The sequence below is a fragment of the Notolabrus celidotus genome, chromosome 12 (genome assembly GCF_009762535.1).
Source record: "Notolabrus celidotus isolate fNotCel1 chromosome 12, fNotCel1.pri, whole genome shotgun sequence".
Lineage (NCBI taxonomy): Eukaryota > Metazoa > Chordata > Actinopteri > Labriformes > Labridae > Notolabrus > Notolabrus celidotus.
In genome coordinates, this window is record NC_048283.1 from 5,285,231 (window position 1) to 5,303,096 (window position 17,866).

General features: G+C 40.8%; 1 protein-coding gene across 3 annotated transcripts; it reads right to left on the bottom strand.

Annotated features, from left to right (window-relative positions):
- Positions 1-2,447: 2,447 nt before the first annotated feature.
- Positions 2,448-17,661, bottom strand: rab5ab (RAB5A, member RAS oncogene family, b). 3 transcript variants are annotated; one of them, XM_034698178.1, is made up of 6 exons: positions 17,469-17,661; positions 12,775-12,999; positions 11,025-11,176; positions 7,741-7,863; positions 7,322-7,415; positions 2,448-4,290 (listed from the first exon to the last, which is right to left on the bottom strand). In XM_034698178.1, the coding sequence occupies exons 2-6, from the start codon at positions 12,935-12,937 to the stop codon at positions 4,175-4,177; spliced, it is 648 nt and encodes a 215-aa protein (XP_034554069.1). In that variant the 5' UTR covers positions 12,938-12,999; positions 17,469-17,661; the 3' UTR covers positions 2,448-4,174. The 3 variants fall into 3 exon arrangements, with proteins under 3 accessions (XP_034554069.1, XP_034554070.1, XP_034554071.1); XM_034698179.1 differs by having other exon boundaries at positions 17,473-17,658; XM_034698180.1 differs by lacking the exon at positions 17,469-17,661 and adding an exon at positions 14,877-14,977.
- Between the last annotated feature and the right edge of the window lie 205 nt (positions 17,662-17,866).

The window sequence follows — 17,866 nt, forward strand, 5'->3', positions numbered from 1 at the left end:
GGCTCTCAGAAAGAATGCACTACCTCTGTGTTTCACTTTAAAACCCAAAAGCTTTCTCCTTCTTTATACAGTCTATGGTTGAGGGACATCATCAAAGCAGCTAAAGGTCTTAGCCTCTTTATAGACCCTGAGTTTAATCACTTATTGATCCGCGTGCTCTGCAACCACCTGACTGCGTTTCCTCTCTCTGTCTGCAGATGTGTGGGTGGTGCAGGATGAACAGGCTGTTAATGAGGTTGTAAGGGGCCATTATTGTCAAGAGTAGGAGGTCATTTTCTGCACAGGGATTTGAGTCTTGGCCAAACGCAGAGATGAGTTCAGAGGTCTGAATGAGGCAGCACTTTGAGGATGAGGAGTGTGAGAAATGTAGGGAGGGAACACAGCCAAGACCAGAGAGGAGAGCCAGACCGTGGAAACGCAAAATAGATGTGAGATCTACATAAAGCTGGCACAAGGGCTCAACCAAGACAGTAACAGATGTGGTTTCAGTGGAGCTGCAACTGAAGGTTGTGTTTATTAACAGTAGTTTGATGCATTTATTGACTTGGCATGTAATTATAGTTTTGAATGTCACGGTGAGAGCCACAGCTTGAACGTCAGACAGAAACATGATGTACTAAAGAGATGTCATGAGGGTAATTCAGGCTTGTCCTCAGAGACTACATATTTTGAATCAAAGCCTGAATGAGTCTCTAGTTGCATGGGGACTGTTGGATCCTGTATTTTTTGGAGCTCAAGACATTTTTTGGATTAAAGTCAAAATATTTTGGCCTTCAAGCATTGAATTTGATGACAGTTCTGTAAACTTCCCCGCCTTTACAGCCCTGCAGTGATAAACTGTTGTAGTTAGTCTTTATTTAATCCTTCTGTAAGTATTTAAAATGTCATTTCATAGTGGATAATACAGATCACGTTTTCAAATTGATTTCAAGTTGAATTAATCTATAACTCTGATGCAAGCAGATGTTTAGTGACTCTCTTTAGAGACAGAGTGTAACTGCGAGGTCCCCAAGTTCTTATTTTAAGTTATATCTGTAATTATTTTCATGATAGGCAGGAGTATGTAAGAAAAGTTATGATTTATCCCCCCCATAAACCAGGACACAGTCTGAGATCCTCTGGCAGTGCTCTGCTTGCTGTTCCATAGTCTAGACTAAAAACTAAAGGCGACAGGGCCGTCACTGTCAGAGACCCCCGACTGTGGAACAGCCTGCCAGAGGAGATCAGACTTGCAGAGTCAGTCCCTAATCTTATTTCACTACTCAAGACACACCGTTATAGTAAAGCTTTTATTTTGTGAATTTATTTAAATTTTTGACGTTTTACCTCTCTGCTTTTACTGTCAGTTTGCTTTTATTGTTTTTGTGAAGCACTTTGTTACTTGTATTGAAGAATGCTAAACAAATAAAGTTATTATTATTATTAATGTTTACAGGAGAGGTGAAAGCATTTACTGTTGTCCATTGAACACTAACAAAAGTGGTGAATTTTCATGGTTATATAACTGTACGTGTGCTATTGTAAGTTTTAGAGTATGAATGGATGTATTCACCTGAGAATAAAAATGGAGGGTTGAGATTTATCAGGGCTGAGTGGATGTTCACAGGTCATGCAGCTTAGTTATTTCTGTCTGTGCATGTGATTTAATATGCAAAATGAAGTTTTTTATACTGCTTATCCTGAGTAAAAATAAATACGTAAAAAAAAGATTGTTTCATCCAGATCTATAATCTGGAACATGAAGCCTGAGTTTGCTGGTCCTGTCTTTCCTCTAACGCCACCATGAGGCAGACATTTGTGATTTTGAGTGAAGTGACAATAGACCGTGAACATTTCTGAGCTTCACCTGAATTTTAGTGCTAATATATGTAGGATACCTCATGCTACAGCCTGTTGTACAACACAGTGAGATTATTTATGCAAAATAACATGTTTTAATGCACTCTGGCAAAGAAACAATGCTAGCATGGCTGTTGTCTTTTTGCCCATTTACCTTGTAAAGGTGAAGCTGCTGTGTAGTTCTCTTTTAACCTGTTTTTTATTAAAGTCTTTGATAGAAATCCCGACAGTTATTTTGACGATTATAAAACCTTTAAACTCAGATCTGTAAAGATTTAGTGGATGGTTGTTGTTTCAGAATAAAGGGTTGAAAATAACAAACCTTCTATGTCCAGTTTAAGTCAGTGGTTAAAGCGAGCGCCACATGCACAGAGGAGATTGTCCTGGTCACGGCAGTCACTGGTTCCATCCCCGGACTCGACACTCTGCTCACGTCTTCTGTCTCTCTTCAGCTCTCATATCTGATAAAGGAGAAACAGACCCTCCAACGCCTCAGAAATCAAAACTCTGAAACATCTCAGTTGGTCTCAATAAAAAAATGCTCTTAGAAAATCCAAATAAAAATAGTCGTCTGCATGTGATGTTACTGACACTGATCAAAAAAGGCGTACAAGAGACCTCTTTATTGAATTTATTAAGTTGTATTCAGACACTCAAAACTGATCAGCCCATCACTAGTAATGCTGTTTTACATCATTAAAATTCATTGAGCTGTAAGAGAGACCACCAGTACGGTTAATGATGCTACCTGCTTATAGCTGGAGGTTAGCAGAGTCCAATACAGTCCGTCATATAAAATCGAAGGGCAGTCATTAATTAAAACATGATCAACACTGTGCAATGCAATAAAAGTTCCTTTCAAACATGACCATGGACCATTTCTGAGAAAAAGTAACAAGACACCAGAGAGGGATTCTGTTAATAACACTACATATACCTAAAAAAGACCACCACTGCTTAACATTTGACCAGTTTGTGACAAGGTCTAGGATGAAATCAAAATAAAATAAAAAAAGCAGACCTATATTAAACTGTACAATTGTTTGATCTCTAAATTATGTCCAAGTGAGCTCTGCAAGCTGTATTAAAGGAGGAAGAAGACGACATTGCACCCTATAACAACATTAGAGTATATTTTTTTTCCACAGACTTGTGACGATGGGAACTAGTCCGAATTTCTGTTCGTGTGCAGTCTGAACTCTAAAAACAAGACCCCCCCCACTGTGATCGAGTTCACCCAAATTGATGCGGGTTGTCTACTGGCCTGGATAGAAACAGAGCGGATGGACAAAGACGAGGTTTAACATATCTCGTCGTATGTTAAAAGTCTTTGCAAGCAGAAAGTTCGGCAGTCTTCAGGTTTCCTGTTTATTTTATTTTCCATGTGAATCCATCAGATCTGTCGAAATATCACGTCTGGAGGTTTTCTGTGAGAGACTTTGTGATCCCAAAATAACACAAGACTTAGAAAAATCAAAAAAGGAGAAAAGTAACCCAACATTTATTTTAATTCTGTAACACCGGCCTCATTTGAAGTTGTTTCCTGATGTCTCTGCTCCCAATACTCCATGTATTCCACCCCACGGAGATACTGACGTTTACACGAGAGGCCGGGTGTGTACAGATTTTTTTTTCTTCTATTCCCAAAACAATAAATCTTTTATTTCAAAAACCAGACGTCTTTTTCCACACGTCTCATCAGGAGCCTTGGATGAAGATGACTTCTTGTGTAACAGATGTGATGTAGGAGGGATTCTTGGTTTTGCACAACAGACAAGTCAGAAAAATCAGGCGTCTCAAGGTGGGAACAATTTGGTTTTCCTCTGATTGTGAGCACGACGACACCCCGCACAGACCAAGCGTGTGGCAGGCGGCGTCGCTCATGTCGAGTCAACCCTGTGAAGTGACAAATGAGGCTACACCTTCTCATCAGCAGATCACTCCTGGAAAATTCACACACAACACAATCACTCGTTCGTTCACGGTGTTTCACTCGCTCATCTTTCCTAAATGGGGTTCGTCTTCCGACTGAATAAGAGATAAAAATGTGTTTTTTAGGCGTTGTAGTGATACATGCATCCATTATACTGATATACACTTCTTAAAAAAAGTTAAAAAAAAAAAAAAAGAAACAAAAAGAACATCAACAAAAAAAAAAAAAGGTATTAGAAATGCAGCTATACAGAGTCTTTTAGCTATTCCAGGGGAGTGAGGTCTGACGTCAGGAAGCCAAGGAGCCCGATGTCCAGATGTTCAGTTGGGGGAGGGAGAGGAGGGGTGGGTGTGTGTGTGGGGGTGGGGGGTGGGCGGGGATGTGTGTGCAGGAAGAGCTGGGTTAGTTACTGCAGCAGGGGCGGCTGCTGGGCTGAGCTGTCTCTGTCAGGTCCACTCCCCGGTTCCGCCCGCTGCCGGCTCCGGCTGCCTGAGGCTCGTTCTTGGGAAGCTTCTTTGCTGCAATGGTGGACAAACACGGTCGATAACATCAGGAATAAATATCAATATAACCCCAACTTTAAAGACACCAAAACTAGTCATGACTTTGGGTTTGTAACTTTTAACTCAAGCTTATTTTGCATCTTTAGAGAAAGTAGATCCTGAACACCCTTTGGCTGATCTATGACATTCCCCAATACACCCTGACCCCCTCCACTGTCCTATGTGGTTTTGTAGCCTGCCAAGACATTTCTGGCCTGTTCATCATTTCTTCTTCTGAAGTGTCCTTAACTTAACCTAGAAGTTTAAACTTTGGTAGAAGGGTCAGGGGTTGGAATTACTGACTGTATTGTGATGATGGGCAATGCAACCTCACTTCCTCTGCTTTCACAAACGTGGGGCCAAAATACCCACAGCAGCAGAGGGTGGCATGCTGCTGAGGTGACTTCATCTGAAGCCAGAGTCTTGAAAGTAGGGAGCAGCAAGCAGAGCTGTGGTCTTGCTCCCAACCAACTTACTGAGACGGCAAAGACCCCTCAGGTGGGTACAGTCCAAAGCTAATCTGATTCGGGGCTCTCAATCATGGAGTTACATCCTATTTTAATAGAATCTAATATTAAATTAAAAATAAACTTCAACACTTGGACATAAATAACTATGATAAAAACTAACTTTAATGACAGAAGCAAAGTGTGAGAAAAATATGTATTCATGATTTAGTCAGCGTTTTCCTGACGTATCAAAATGCCTCTAAAACGCTGACATACACTGAATTATCAATCTTTTTTTCAATTTTGGGCGTATACATAGTATATTCATAACTTATGCCCAACTATTAGTGGTGCAACGGATCACCGTTGATCCGTGATCCGTTCGGATGCCTCTCCACGGTTCGGCACGGACGTAGTCCGCGGATCGGTTGATGAAAAAAGTTGCGCGTGTTCACGTGATGGCCGCATGTTCAATCCACACTCACTCGTCAAGCGCAGCGGTAGTCGTGGTAAGTGAAGGAGCAGAGGCACTTGAAAACCCTCCTGCATCTTGTAAGTCACATGTATTGGAGCATTTTGGTTTCCCTGTGAAATACAGTGAAGGCTGAATGTGCTTGAGCCACGTTATGAAATTCAGTTGCGCACCCACTAGACCAGAGGCCGTCAATACGCGGCCCGCGGACCGCATCCGGCTGTCTATTTGTGGTCCCCGAACTGTTATTCCTTCACTCTGTGTTTTGGTCGGGTCACCGCGTGTTTACCAGGACTTGTCTCCATGTCAACGATACGCAGACAGGCTGTTACTGGGTCACTTAGAGTCCAATGCTGCCAGTACAATTTTTAACTTTCACTTTCGTTTATGTAGCAGTTCGCATGTTGGCACTTTGCCAGCTGTAGGACCCTAGAATCAAACGGTGTGTTCACAGTTTGCAGCTCAAAGAAAAGTAGACGGTGAAAATCAGTGATTGAAAGAAGAATAGAGTGAAATTTTAGAAGTTCCTCTGCTCCTTCACTTGCCATGCCATGAAATGCAGTGAATAAGGCAGGACTGGGCCCACAGATAGGGTGCTTTGCACATGCAGTACATTTTGAGTTGAATGTTGTTTTTATTTAATGGGGAAAGTTTTATACAAAATAAATGGAGGGACAAAGTTATATTTGTCTTGTCGTCTTTTTTTTTTGCTGATCCGAAAAATGATCCGATCCGTGACTCAAAACCGTGATCCGATCCGAACCGTGAGTTTTTTGATCCGTTGCACTCCTACCAACTATAGTCCACTTGTGCAAAACGTGCAGCCGTGGTTGGCCGTGTCTAGTGACCTGTAGGTTGGTACATTGGTGCATTTTTATTTATAAGGCTATTCTTGATCTGCTGCCACACTACCTCTGTGTCTTTATCACACAGTAAAGTTCCCAGAACTTTTGGATGCTTTCTCTCCCAAAAGCTCGAACAGAAATTGGGAAAAGGGATTTTAGTTATTCTGCCCCCTCAGCCGGGAATTTATTGCAGAATGGCTTGAAACCAAGCGGCAACCTCCGATCTCAAAATATGAAGCCAATGCAGAAGTATTATAAACTGCAATACATCAAGAATCCGCTTGAGGCTGGCTGCAGAAACACCAGACCACATAGACATGAATGGGAAAAAGATGATCTTTGCAGCATTAATAAACATGTTTACAGCCTGGTTCAAAAAAGGACTTGGCTACAGTAGCTAATCTCTCTAATAGCACACACTGTACGGGGGGGGGGGGGTGAATTTTTTTCTAACGTGACGGGTCAGAAGATATTAAGATTACAAGTTTTTGCCCAAATAAGGACATGACTGACTGGACTCCTGGAAGGGAACACATAACTGTTGGCTAGGAAGCTCAAACCCCGCCTCTTAACGTCACACTCTGCCTGGTTGAGTTCAGCATTTCCAATATGGCTGCCGCCGTTGATTAGCTTCAAAACAGCGCTCAGTAACAGATGGGTGACATCATGGATATTACGTCCATATTTTATACAGTCTATGGGTTTTAATCAGAAATTGGGAAAAGGGCTTTTAGGTATTCTGCACCCTCAGAATGGAATTTATTGCAGAATGGCTTGAAACTCAAGGAGCTTAATGTTTGTCACTTAATGTTTTAAAATCTAAAATGAAAGACCTGGAAGTTGAATCTTTAGGATGTTGCTGTTTTTAGTGTATCTTGCTGAAACTGCCTCCTTGGTAATTGCTCTTTCTGCAATAAACGCTGTGTTGTAAATTGTACTTTGGTTCTCTGTGTGTCTATGTCTGTAACTTTGTGTTTTTTGCTGCTGACTGTCTTGGCCCGATCTCCAGAGATCTTTGATCTCAATGGGACCAACCTAGTTAATAAAGGTTAAATAAAGAAACAAAAACAACTCTGTCTTTTACAGTTACTCAAAGTCACCTCAGTACATGTTGTTTTTGCTCAGACATCATGTAACCCTGACTGTCCACAGCTGGTTTGGAGATTAGAGTATCAGCACTAGGCCTCTAATAATAATCTAAGACGTGTATAATATAACAGTCACAGATTAAAGATACTTACCAATGGCCATGAAGATCTCATTCACGTTCATAGAGGTCTTTGCGGACGTTTCCATAAAAAGCAAGCTGTTGTCATCTGCGTACGACTGTGCATCCTGTGAAAGTGAAACTAACATTAGTGAGTCACTAATTCTAATGAACTCACACTTTGCTCATCTAATTGTGTCATACGGAAAGCACCGCTCACTTCATGTGAAGGAAGTACAGAGGGTATGTACCAAGAAGAGGACAGATAAAGGCCAACCAGACAGACAGGTATATCTTACAAATAACAATCAGCCTGTGAGTGTTTACATGACCTCCAACACTGACACACAGACACACAGGCACACACACACACACACACACAACCTTTAGTCTATTCAAAATGACTTCCTGCATCTGTTCACACTTATTAATTAGGATCAAAAGAAGACATACCTGGAAGTCCAGTGCTCTCTTGTTTGCGAGATCAGCCTTGTTCCCAGCCAGAGCTATTACAATGTTTGGACTGGCTTGTCTCTGAAGCTCTTTAACCCAGTTCTTCGCCCGCACAAATGACTCCTGGCAAACATAACAGGGAGGAGGAGGGAGGGGGGGTGACTCAGTTAGTGCAAATAAAAATAAGATCCATGTGATGGAAAGATCAGGACGAGCCGGAGTCTTCTCATGGTTTCAGACTGGGCTCCTCTTATCTGTTCAAGGCCCGCAGACTCACTGCAGACACGGTTTAGATGAAATATGAATCCAATATCTTCAGCTCAGGTACAGTGAGCAGCAGCAGTTTACACAGGACAGGAGACAGGATTATGCTGCTCTGTCATGCATTAGTCTTTAGCTAAAGGTGAACAAAACTGCTGCACGAGTAAAGTTTAAGAGATAGATATATTTTATGCCCTTATCCTTTTTAAAGAATGACTTTCTGCACAAAAACATGAGGACAGGGTCACTTAAATGTGCTGCTGCCTTGGTTTTATCTGTTTCTGAGAAGCTGTTTTTACAGGAGATGAATATTTTGGAGTGTTAAAGCCTCTGGAAACGTAAATGGAATATTTCAAATTCATATAGAATATCAAAATGTAATGTGTAATCAAGTTTCAACAAAAATCCAAACAAACATCCACAATGATGAAAAAACTAAACACTAAACAGCTTATTTTACAGGTCAAAGCATTTCTCAGGACTCTGTGGGCGTGGCCTAACTCTTTGATTGACAGGTCAAGAGAGAGTTCACAGCATGCATGTTTGAGCCGCCTGACTCTGAATCTAAAGACATAAAAATTCCATAGTCTGAAAAATATTCATTTCAAATGGTCTCTGAGTGCTGAGTCACAAAATACTTCAGAATCAGGACTTATATAATTTATTAGTTTTATCACTCTGTAGTCTCCGGGGCATTAGGACCATGGGATGCCCGGAGCAGCGGAGGCTGAAGTGTAGTACGTGCACGCAGAGGAGCTCGGTTCCGGGTGTCAGACGGAGCTGTTTGTCTAAACTCTGAGCTGTTTGGGGAAAGATAGTGAACCGGTCCTGGGGATAGTTAGTGAACCGGTCCTGGGGAAAGTTAGTGAGCCGGTCCTGGGGATAGTTAGTGAACCGGTCCTGGGGATAGTTAGTGAACTGTTCCTGGGGATAGTTAGTGAACCGGTCCTGGGGATAGTTAGTGAACCGTTCCTGGGGAAAGTTAGTGAGCCGGTCCTGGGGATAGTTAGTGAACCGGTCTTGGGGATAGTTAGTGAACCGGCCTTGGGAAAGTTAGTGAACCGGTCCTGGGGATAGTTAGTGAACCGGTCCTGGGGATAGTTAGTGAACCGGTCCTGGGGATAGTTAGTGAACTGTTCCTGGGGATAGTTAGTGAACCGGTCCTGGGGATAGTTAGTGAACCGGTCCTGGGGAAAGTTAGTGAGCCGGTCCTGGGGATAGTTAGTGAACCGGTCTTGGGGATAGTTAGTGAACCGGCCTTGGGAAAGTTAGTGAACCGGTCCTGGGGATAGTTAGTGAACCGGTCCTGGGGATAGTTAGTGAACCGGTCCTGGGGAAAGTTAGTGAACTGGTCCTGGGGATAGTAAGTGGACCGGTCCTGGGGTAAGTTAGTGAACTGATCCTGGGGAAAGTTAGTGAACAGGTCCTGGGGAAAGTTAGTGAGCCGGTCCTGGGGATAGTTAGTGAACTGGTCCTGGGGAAAGTTAGTGAACAGGTCCTGGGGAAAGTTAGTGAACAGGTCCTGGGGATAGTTAGTGAACCGGCCTTGGGAAAGTTAGTGAACCGGTCCTGGGGATAGTTAGTGAACTGTTCCTGGGGATAGTTAGTGAACCGGTCCTGGGGATAGTTAGTGAACCGGTCCTGGGGAAAGTTAGTGAACTGGTCCTGGGGATAGTAAGTGGACCGGTCCTGGGGTAAGTTAGTGAACAGGTCCTGGGGAAAGTTAGTGAACAGGTCCTGGGGAAAGTTAGTGAACCTGTCCTGGGGATAGTTAGTGAACTGGTCCTGGGGATAGTTAGTGAACCGGTCCTGGGGATAGTTAGTGAACCGGTCCTGGGGAAAGTTAGTGAACCTGTCCTGGGGATAGTTAGTGAACCTGTCCTGGGGAAAGTTAGTGAACAGGTCCTGGGGATAGTTAGTGAACCGGTCCTGGGGAAAGTTAGTGAACCTGTCCTGAGGATAGTTAGTGAACCGGTCCTGGGGATAGTTAGTGAACAGGTCCTTCGGAAAGTTAGTGAACAGGTCCTGGGGATAGTTAGTTAACCAGTTGGATATTTATTACGTTATAAATATCAGGTTAAACCAGCCCCCTTTAAACCCAGTGTGAAAACGTGTTAAAAAACGTAATTGAACACATTTGAAAATGGATCGAAGTTGAGTTCTAATATTTTTACATACTTTTCAATATTTACATATGATCTGAAATGTCATAGGTTGAACGTTTTTGTTGATTTGGGTTCCCAGAGGCTTTAAGAATGCAGAGTGGACACTGTTTTATAAATGGATGATGTAAAAACTACAACTATGCCTCATATGATTCCTTTGTAGAACCAAATCTCTGCACACTCTTTTTAAATACTTTATGTGCTGAGTAACATGTCTGGTATGAAGTGGTCAATGCATGAATTAAGTAATACACATTGCCAACAAAACACTGTGTTGTTTAGCGATGACTCATTGCTGGTGACTCATCACTTAATTTGTCAAGAGATTAAAATAAGGCTCTTGTTTTTCGTCCAGACTATTCATAAGAAAATGTCTTATGGGAAACCCCCACCGTCCCCGTCATTGATAAGACCGCATAGGTGTACGTGCGCGCCAGTTTCCAACTATTATTAGCACGTCTCATATTTCACACTAGACAATACAGGTCATGTTAACGGCATGTTCTGTTTGGAGATGTCAAAGCAGTCACATTTGTAGACATTTTGCATGCATGTGGGATAATCTGACATTCAGGAGATATTTTGGACATGTGTAGGTGTAGAATATGTGTCTGAAGTGTTAAGGTAAGCTTAGGTTTGTCCTACACAACCTCATGCCTCTTCATAAGGAGTGTGACAGTTTGCATTTTGGAGGAATAAGCGTTCTCATTAGCCGTGTAAAGCACTTCATAGTTTGTTTGTTTTCTACCGGGAAATGTAGCACATGTAAACATGCTGTCGATGCTGTTCCAGCTCTGGTCTGCGACAGCACTGCTGATAAGAGCAACTGCATGACAGAGAACTTGGCACCTGACTCACCTCATTTGTTATATCATACACCACAATAGCCGCCTGGGCACCTCTGTAGTACATGGGAGCCAGACTGTGGTAGCGCTCCTGACCAGCTGTGTCCCAGATTTCAAACTTGACTGTTGTGTCGTCCAAACATACTGTCTGAGTCAGGAAGGCAGCTGTCGAGGCACAAAGCAGAGGAGCCAATGACAAATGAGCATGTCGCTATCGAACTACACAAAAAGTGGGACTGTGGAGGAAAAATGAGGACCGATGCTGGAAATGCAAACACACACTCACAGAGGTGGATTATCTGGTTCACTGAGTCCACATTTACACATTTGGAAAATGAGGCGCTAACAACATCAAACATGTTTTAAACAACCTGTTTTATAAAATCTAAATGGGACCAGAAGCATTTAGTACGATGTGATTTGAGCATGATTATGACGAGGACTTAAAGTTTTTCTTTGCTGACAGCTATGACTGACTTAAATACTGCAAAGTGCATACCTGCAGCCTTTGAGTCTTAAACCTTGAGGCCATCACTGCCCATTTTAATCTACTTTAAAAACACATTTTACAGATGTGCCTAAACAGGAGGGCGTGCTTTAACCCTGACACTGCTTTTATTCTGTTTCAGACTGTATCAAAGGCAGGGTTTTTATCTTTTCTCTTTTAATTTCCTATCTTTAAATAGTTTTATTCTTCTGACAAGTTTTTTTTGTTATTTTTATTTTATTGTTGTTGGTTTTAGCTATTTTTAAACTTGTTTTATTCCTTTTTATCTCTCGTGGTCTGCTTTTTTTTACTTCCCATTTTCTGTCTTTTTGCAGTTCTGATGTTGCTTAACTGCCTGCTGTTCTATTATCATTTTGAAATGTTGTTTTTAGTCGTATTTCTCTTTTATTTCTTTTTATTTTATTGTTGTTTAATCTTCTTTTCTTTCTTTTTTCATTTATTAAGCACTCTGTAATCCTGTGTTGAAAAGTGCTATATAAATAAAGTGTATTACTATTTATTTTTATTATTATATATTATTAATTTTTATTTATTACTATTATCATTATTATTACTTTTATTATAATTATTCTTGTTATTATTATTAGTAGTATTATTACTTTATTTACTTCTATTGTTATCATCATTATTATTATTATCATAATTATGATTACACGTCACATATTTGTTGGTTTGGCCAAATATTAAATTTCATAGCATCTGTAGATCCTCAGCAATAACTCTCACTGTGCCTTTGACTAATCCTCCAGTTAAAGTATATTTACTCCATGTGATGGTTGCTGTCCAGGGTTTTATTTTTATTTTCTAAAGTTGAGTCCTAAAATAGAAATGCAATAAAAAGGAAATCATTTGATTCAAGTCTGTAATATCCCGTGAGCATAGTCTGTTTGCTAAAGACTATAGAGATGATAAGAAACTCTCTAACCTCTCGTTACTGATGGATATACCTGAGACTAAGAGCAGGCGTTCAGGAATCCACCTGAATATTAGCACAGTTCTGTGTATTGTTCTTTTTCTTACTTGATCATATGCTGTTTGGAACTATTTAAGAAATTTGATACCCCTGCAATATTTCCTTTACTATAAAACAACAGATGATTGTTGAAATAAATTCACTGAACAGGCACAATGGCTCATGTTACAGCTATTTTTGGTCCCATTGTCATCATGAGCTTAAAATGTAAAGGTTATTTTAGTGATGCACAGCCTCTTTGTGAACAGAAGGGAAATAAAAGTGCATCAGAAATTAACATACCTCCGATTGTGCTCTCTTGGAATTCATGAAACTGTCCCTTGACGAATCGAAGTACGAGACTTGACTTCCCCACAGCCGACTCTCCTAAAAGCACGAGTTTGAACTGGCAGATCTTGTTGCCTGCGTTCGGCCCATTGGGTCGTGTAGCTCCTCTGTTTGCCATGTCACACTGTCGGGTCTCTTCCTCTGCTCACTGGTGGGCTGTGGAAAAACTGCAGAAAATACCTGAGCAAGGGAGAAGAGAACAGTTAGTGTCAGAGGCTGTCACAAACACACACAGAGAGAGGAAAGAACAACATACATGTTGTGTTTTTCATAATTCCAGTACAATTACTTTAGGGTAGGAAGCTGGATTAGAACAAATTATTCCCATGATTTAAGGTTAACTAAGTATCATCTGCACAGGTAAATAACCATGACACATTTTGGCCATTTGGTAGCAAATACATGCAAGTCTGAACAGGGAATTGTTGTTTCTGTACAAAAATGTTTCAAACAAAGACAGAAAGTTTTGTTCAGGTGTTCAGCTCATGAGCGATCTAAGGCAGCAATTCTCCCATCCTTCCAAATCTAATTTTGACAACCTCAGAGCTAGGGATGGGCAATAATTTTCAAGTATTTGAATATTTGTTCACTAAGTAGTGAAATAGAAAAGTTACTTCAAATATTTTCTCATTTTAAAAGTAAAATTTTTCATCCTTTTCCCCGGTGCATGGTTGCAATCAATATTCCCGCCAGACGGTGGCTATAGAGCATCTTAAAGCTGTTTGCTAACCGCATTAAACAACTGAAGAAGAAGAATGCTAACTGCATTAACTAGCAAAAGAAGAAGAAAACATTTTCAGTTTTCTCAGTTTCTGAATCTTACACTACTACACACGTATTTCCAGAGACTGAGCATGGCTGCAAAATGTAAACACACACGCCACGCCGCTGCATCACAGGAACTCAATTATTCGAATAATCGTTGAATAGATGCCAATGATTATCGGATAGTATTTTGGCTTCAAATATTTTCTCATTTTAAAAGTACAATTTTTCATCCTTTTCCCCGGTGGTTGCAATCAATATTCCCACCAGACGGTGGCTATAGAGCGTCTTAAAGCTGTTTGCTAACCGCATTTAAACAACAGAAGAAGAAGAATGCTAACTGCATTAACTAGCAAAAGAAGAAGAAAACATTTTCAGTTTTCTCAGTTTCTGAATCTTACACTACTACACACGTATTTCCAGAGATTGAGCATGGCTGCAAAATGTAAACACACACGCCACGCCGCTGCATCACAGGAACTCAATTATTCGAATAATCGTTGAATAGATGCCAATGATTATCGAATGGTATTTTGGCTTCAAATGCCCATCCCTATTACCAAGTCTGTTCTGCTTAATGCTGCTAAATAAGAGAAGCTAATCCTTTATTCATCCCAAAACAGGGACATTTACAGGGTTATAGCAGCATAGCAGATAGTGCAAACAATAATAGCAAGTATATAAAACCTATCCTATTGTGTATCCTATGAAGAATATACACAGAAATACGCATAAAATATAACATGAGTAAATTTACAATATATCTACACAACAAATAAATTACAAAAGGTAGATGATAGAGGTTGCAGCCATCTAACAGGGGACATTGCACTCGTGTTCTTTGGTCAGAGAGTTTGTTGCTGGTTATAAAGTCTGACCTCTGCAGGAATAAAAGACCTGTGCTACCTCTCACTGAATTAGCTACCCAGTGTTTACACTAATAGTACTATATAATACTACACACTGTACCTTTAAAGTGCTTTATTTTTTTAGAATGGGGAGACATTCAGAGATTGCAATTCAATAGCTTCCTGTGTTGTTTCGGTGATATCTGTCTTGAATGAAACAACCTTCACCGGGAGATTAAAACAATGACAATAGAGGAGATCTTATGATAGTTCATGACACACTGAGTCAACAAGAGTTTCAAATTACCAGCTACACTTTCTTTCTCTCCACACAAAAGTTTGTTGCTGCCATGATTACTTCAACGAATAAGGGTGAGGGGGTATGGCAAAGTATAGAGAAGTGTCACAGGTACAGCAGAGAGAGAGTCACTAACTGTGTCTCACCTGTATTGATTTAACTGCAACTTCTAAAAGGTGAGAAAAAGTGGATGAACTGGTGGAACAGTGAAAATCTCTGCTAACTAGCCGCTGACAGCTCCTCAAACGTGAAGTTATGTGAAACAGGGGAGAAACACGGGGGATGATTATGACACAAGTCTGAGCAAATATGTGAAAACTCTTTCAAGGTTGAGATCAGAGGTGTACAAATACTTCATCACCTTACTTAAGTAGAAATTTGGGGTAACTATACTTTACTGGAGTAATTATTTCTCAGCCGATTTTTTACTTTTACTCCTTACTTTTTTTAAAATAACCTTGTTGCTCTTATTTCTTTTCAGCTTGTTTTAATTCAGGCTTGAGCAATTATTTGTACCTGTAACGGTCTGTCCAGATTAGTTTTTGTTCCTGCATCTCCTGTTTCTGAGCACCCCTGAATGCAGCATGCAAACAGTGCATCCCCTGAGTAAAGGCAGGGAGAGAGACATGCCCAGAAAAGTCTGAAGTAAACTAAGCCGACTACTGTATTTTCTGATGGTTCTTACGGACTTTTTATTATTGTGTCTGAGTCCGTCAGACACAAACACACAAACAGGCCTCTACTGGTGACAGTGAGCTCACCTCTGGCTGCTTTCGCGGCTGAACAAAGCCTTTTGGTAACTCTTTGTTACATGTTCTGTGCTTAACTGAAGTAGATCTTGATGTAGATTGTGTGTATGTGTGTGTATGTGTGTGTTTTTTCAGGAAAAATTGAATCACTAACAAAAGTTGAGTTGGCACCGTCCGCTGGGAACTGGTGATTTGTTATGGATTTGTTATGGTGTGTCCCGGTCTGCCAAGTTTCTTAATCGTTACATCTATGCGTGTGTTGTGATAGGGTCTTAATAAAGTAATCTAACATTTTGGCTAGCCTAGATTACTTTGAAGCCATCTAGCCTTTGTGTTGAGTAAGACCCTGTTGGTCAACACTGGCTGTTCCGGGTCTTGAATGTGTGTGGGTGCTTGATGCTTGGATGTACATTGATAGTCCAATAAAGGCTATTGATAGCATGCCTGTGAAGTTTGACTTTTTGCACCATTACAATACTTACAGGCAACTAGTCATCATATCTTCCGCTCCATGAAACACGTTAATGCTCACTAATACACATATATGGTTCTTTAATGTATTTGCATTGCGCAAAAATGTGTTCATTTTTAGTGGGCATAAATGCAGCTGAAACAGGTGCAACCCAAATATTTCAACATTAACATATTAATATAACATTATAGTCATTATGGCCTCTAGAAACATGTTTTTTTGGGGAGGTGGGGTCGTGCACTATAGGCCCCTGTGGTGCAGCCTAAGCTTTTGTCCTTAATGGCATTTTTCCCCATTACATTATTTTTACTTTTATACTTTTACTTGAGTAAAAAGCTTGAGTTGATACTTCAACTTCTACAGAAGTCTCTTTAAAACCTAGTATCTATACTTCTACTTGAGTAATGAATGTGAACACTTCTGACACTTCTGGAGTGGGGAGAAACTCAGGGGATGATTATGACACAAGTCTGAGCAAATATGTGAATAACTCTTTCCAGGCTGAGATAGTTTCATGTCTCCCAGCCTGCAGGAATCAGCTGAAAAATAACAACAACACCTACATTTCGTTACGTGGACATCATTGTTATCAGCACTATCAGCAACAAAGCACTGAAGGCAGAAATAATGACTGTAAACTTCGTTGAAATCGCATTACGACACAGTTCACCATAAATAACCTGTTATGTTGTTGTTGACTAGCTTGAATTAGCAGAGTAACGTATACTAGCGTTAGCAGCGTCGCTGGCTAATAACTTCAAAACGTCTACACCAAAACAAATCTCCTTTTGTTATCAAGCATGATCCAGTAGTCTGTGTCACTTCACTTTCAGTGTGGTTATAAGTGACCACAGGAGACCTGTCCTCTATATGACGTTTTAAGGAATCCAAAAAACACAGATGATGCAGTTTTGGGTGTGTACAGCTAATGACAGCTAGCTAACCTTAGCAGTTAATTTAATGTAGCCACGTCAAACAGTGAGATAGATATAGTTGCAGGTGTTCGTTTTAATCAAATAAGTCATTATATATGTATAATTAATAAATATATGACGACTGATTCGGATTCAACAGCCGTACAACGTTAACTCACTATGCTAACTAGCTTGGCCCTTCCAGTGTCAGCTAGCTAGAAACTGGAATTGCTAGCCGTGTTCGCCTACTGAAAGCGAACTGACGCGGCTAGAAAGTCTATTCATTGTGTATTGCACGCGACTGATTCGCTGCTGCGAGAACGCGAGGAAACCAGGCGAAGCGAACCAAGCCAAGCTTTTCTCCTTCACTGTGTCATAATCATCCATTTTTGAGAACACAAATGTGTACTGTGAGGTAGTGGGAAGCTAGTTGGTTAGAAAGGAGTTCTCATTAAAGACATTAAGTGGTCAACGCTGGGTGGACGCAAGTTTAGGCGAAGTGCGTCTGTGCGGTAAGCGAACGTTGTTTAGCTCTGGCCGCATCGGGAGGAGCCCTCTACACAGACATTAGCTTGCTAGCTAAACGCTGCAAAAACCACTCACCTACTAAAAGAAGGAGCTTGTTGTTGTTGATGGTGTCTCCGGGTTAATCAATGAAGCTCCTCACAGTGTGTTGGATACCCAGTCAGCTACTATAGCGTTGGATTTCATAAGGCTCCGCGACGTCCCTCTCCCACTTCTTTCAACTTCCCTTTTCGCATTGTACGAACGATGATGACAGATCGTATGACTGGAATTGACAATCCGCCTACGTCATGGCGCGACGGACCAATCACAGGCCAGGATGTTTTCTCAATTTACCTTTCAAGAGAAAAATGACCTTTTCTCAAATCCAGAAACAAGAGAACGAAAGTAAATGGTTTTTTCATTTTTTTTTATTTCATAAGAATTTTTTAAAAAAAATGTAGAAAATAAAAAGGGGAAAAAAATTCATGACATTA

Coding starts and splice junctions, on each gene's coding strand:
- rab5ab (XM_034698178.1), bottom strand. CDS start 12,937: ATGGCAAACAGAGGAGCTACACGACCCAATGGGCCGAACGCAGGCAAC. Junction 7,864..11,024: donor TGTATGATATAACAAATGAG/GTGAGTCAGGTG, acceptor TATGTTTGCCAG/GAGTCATTTGTGCGGGCGAA. Junction 4,291..7,321: donor TGAGATCTTCATGGCCATTG/GTAAGTATCTTT, acceptor CCACCATTGCAG/CAAAGAAGCTTCCCAAGAAC.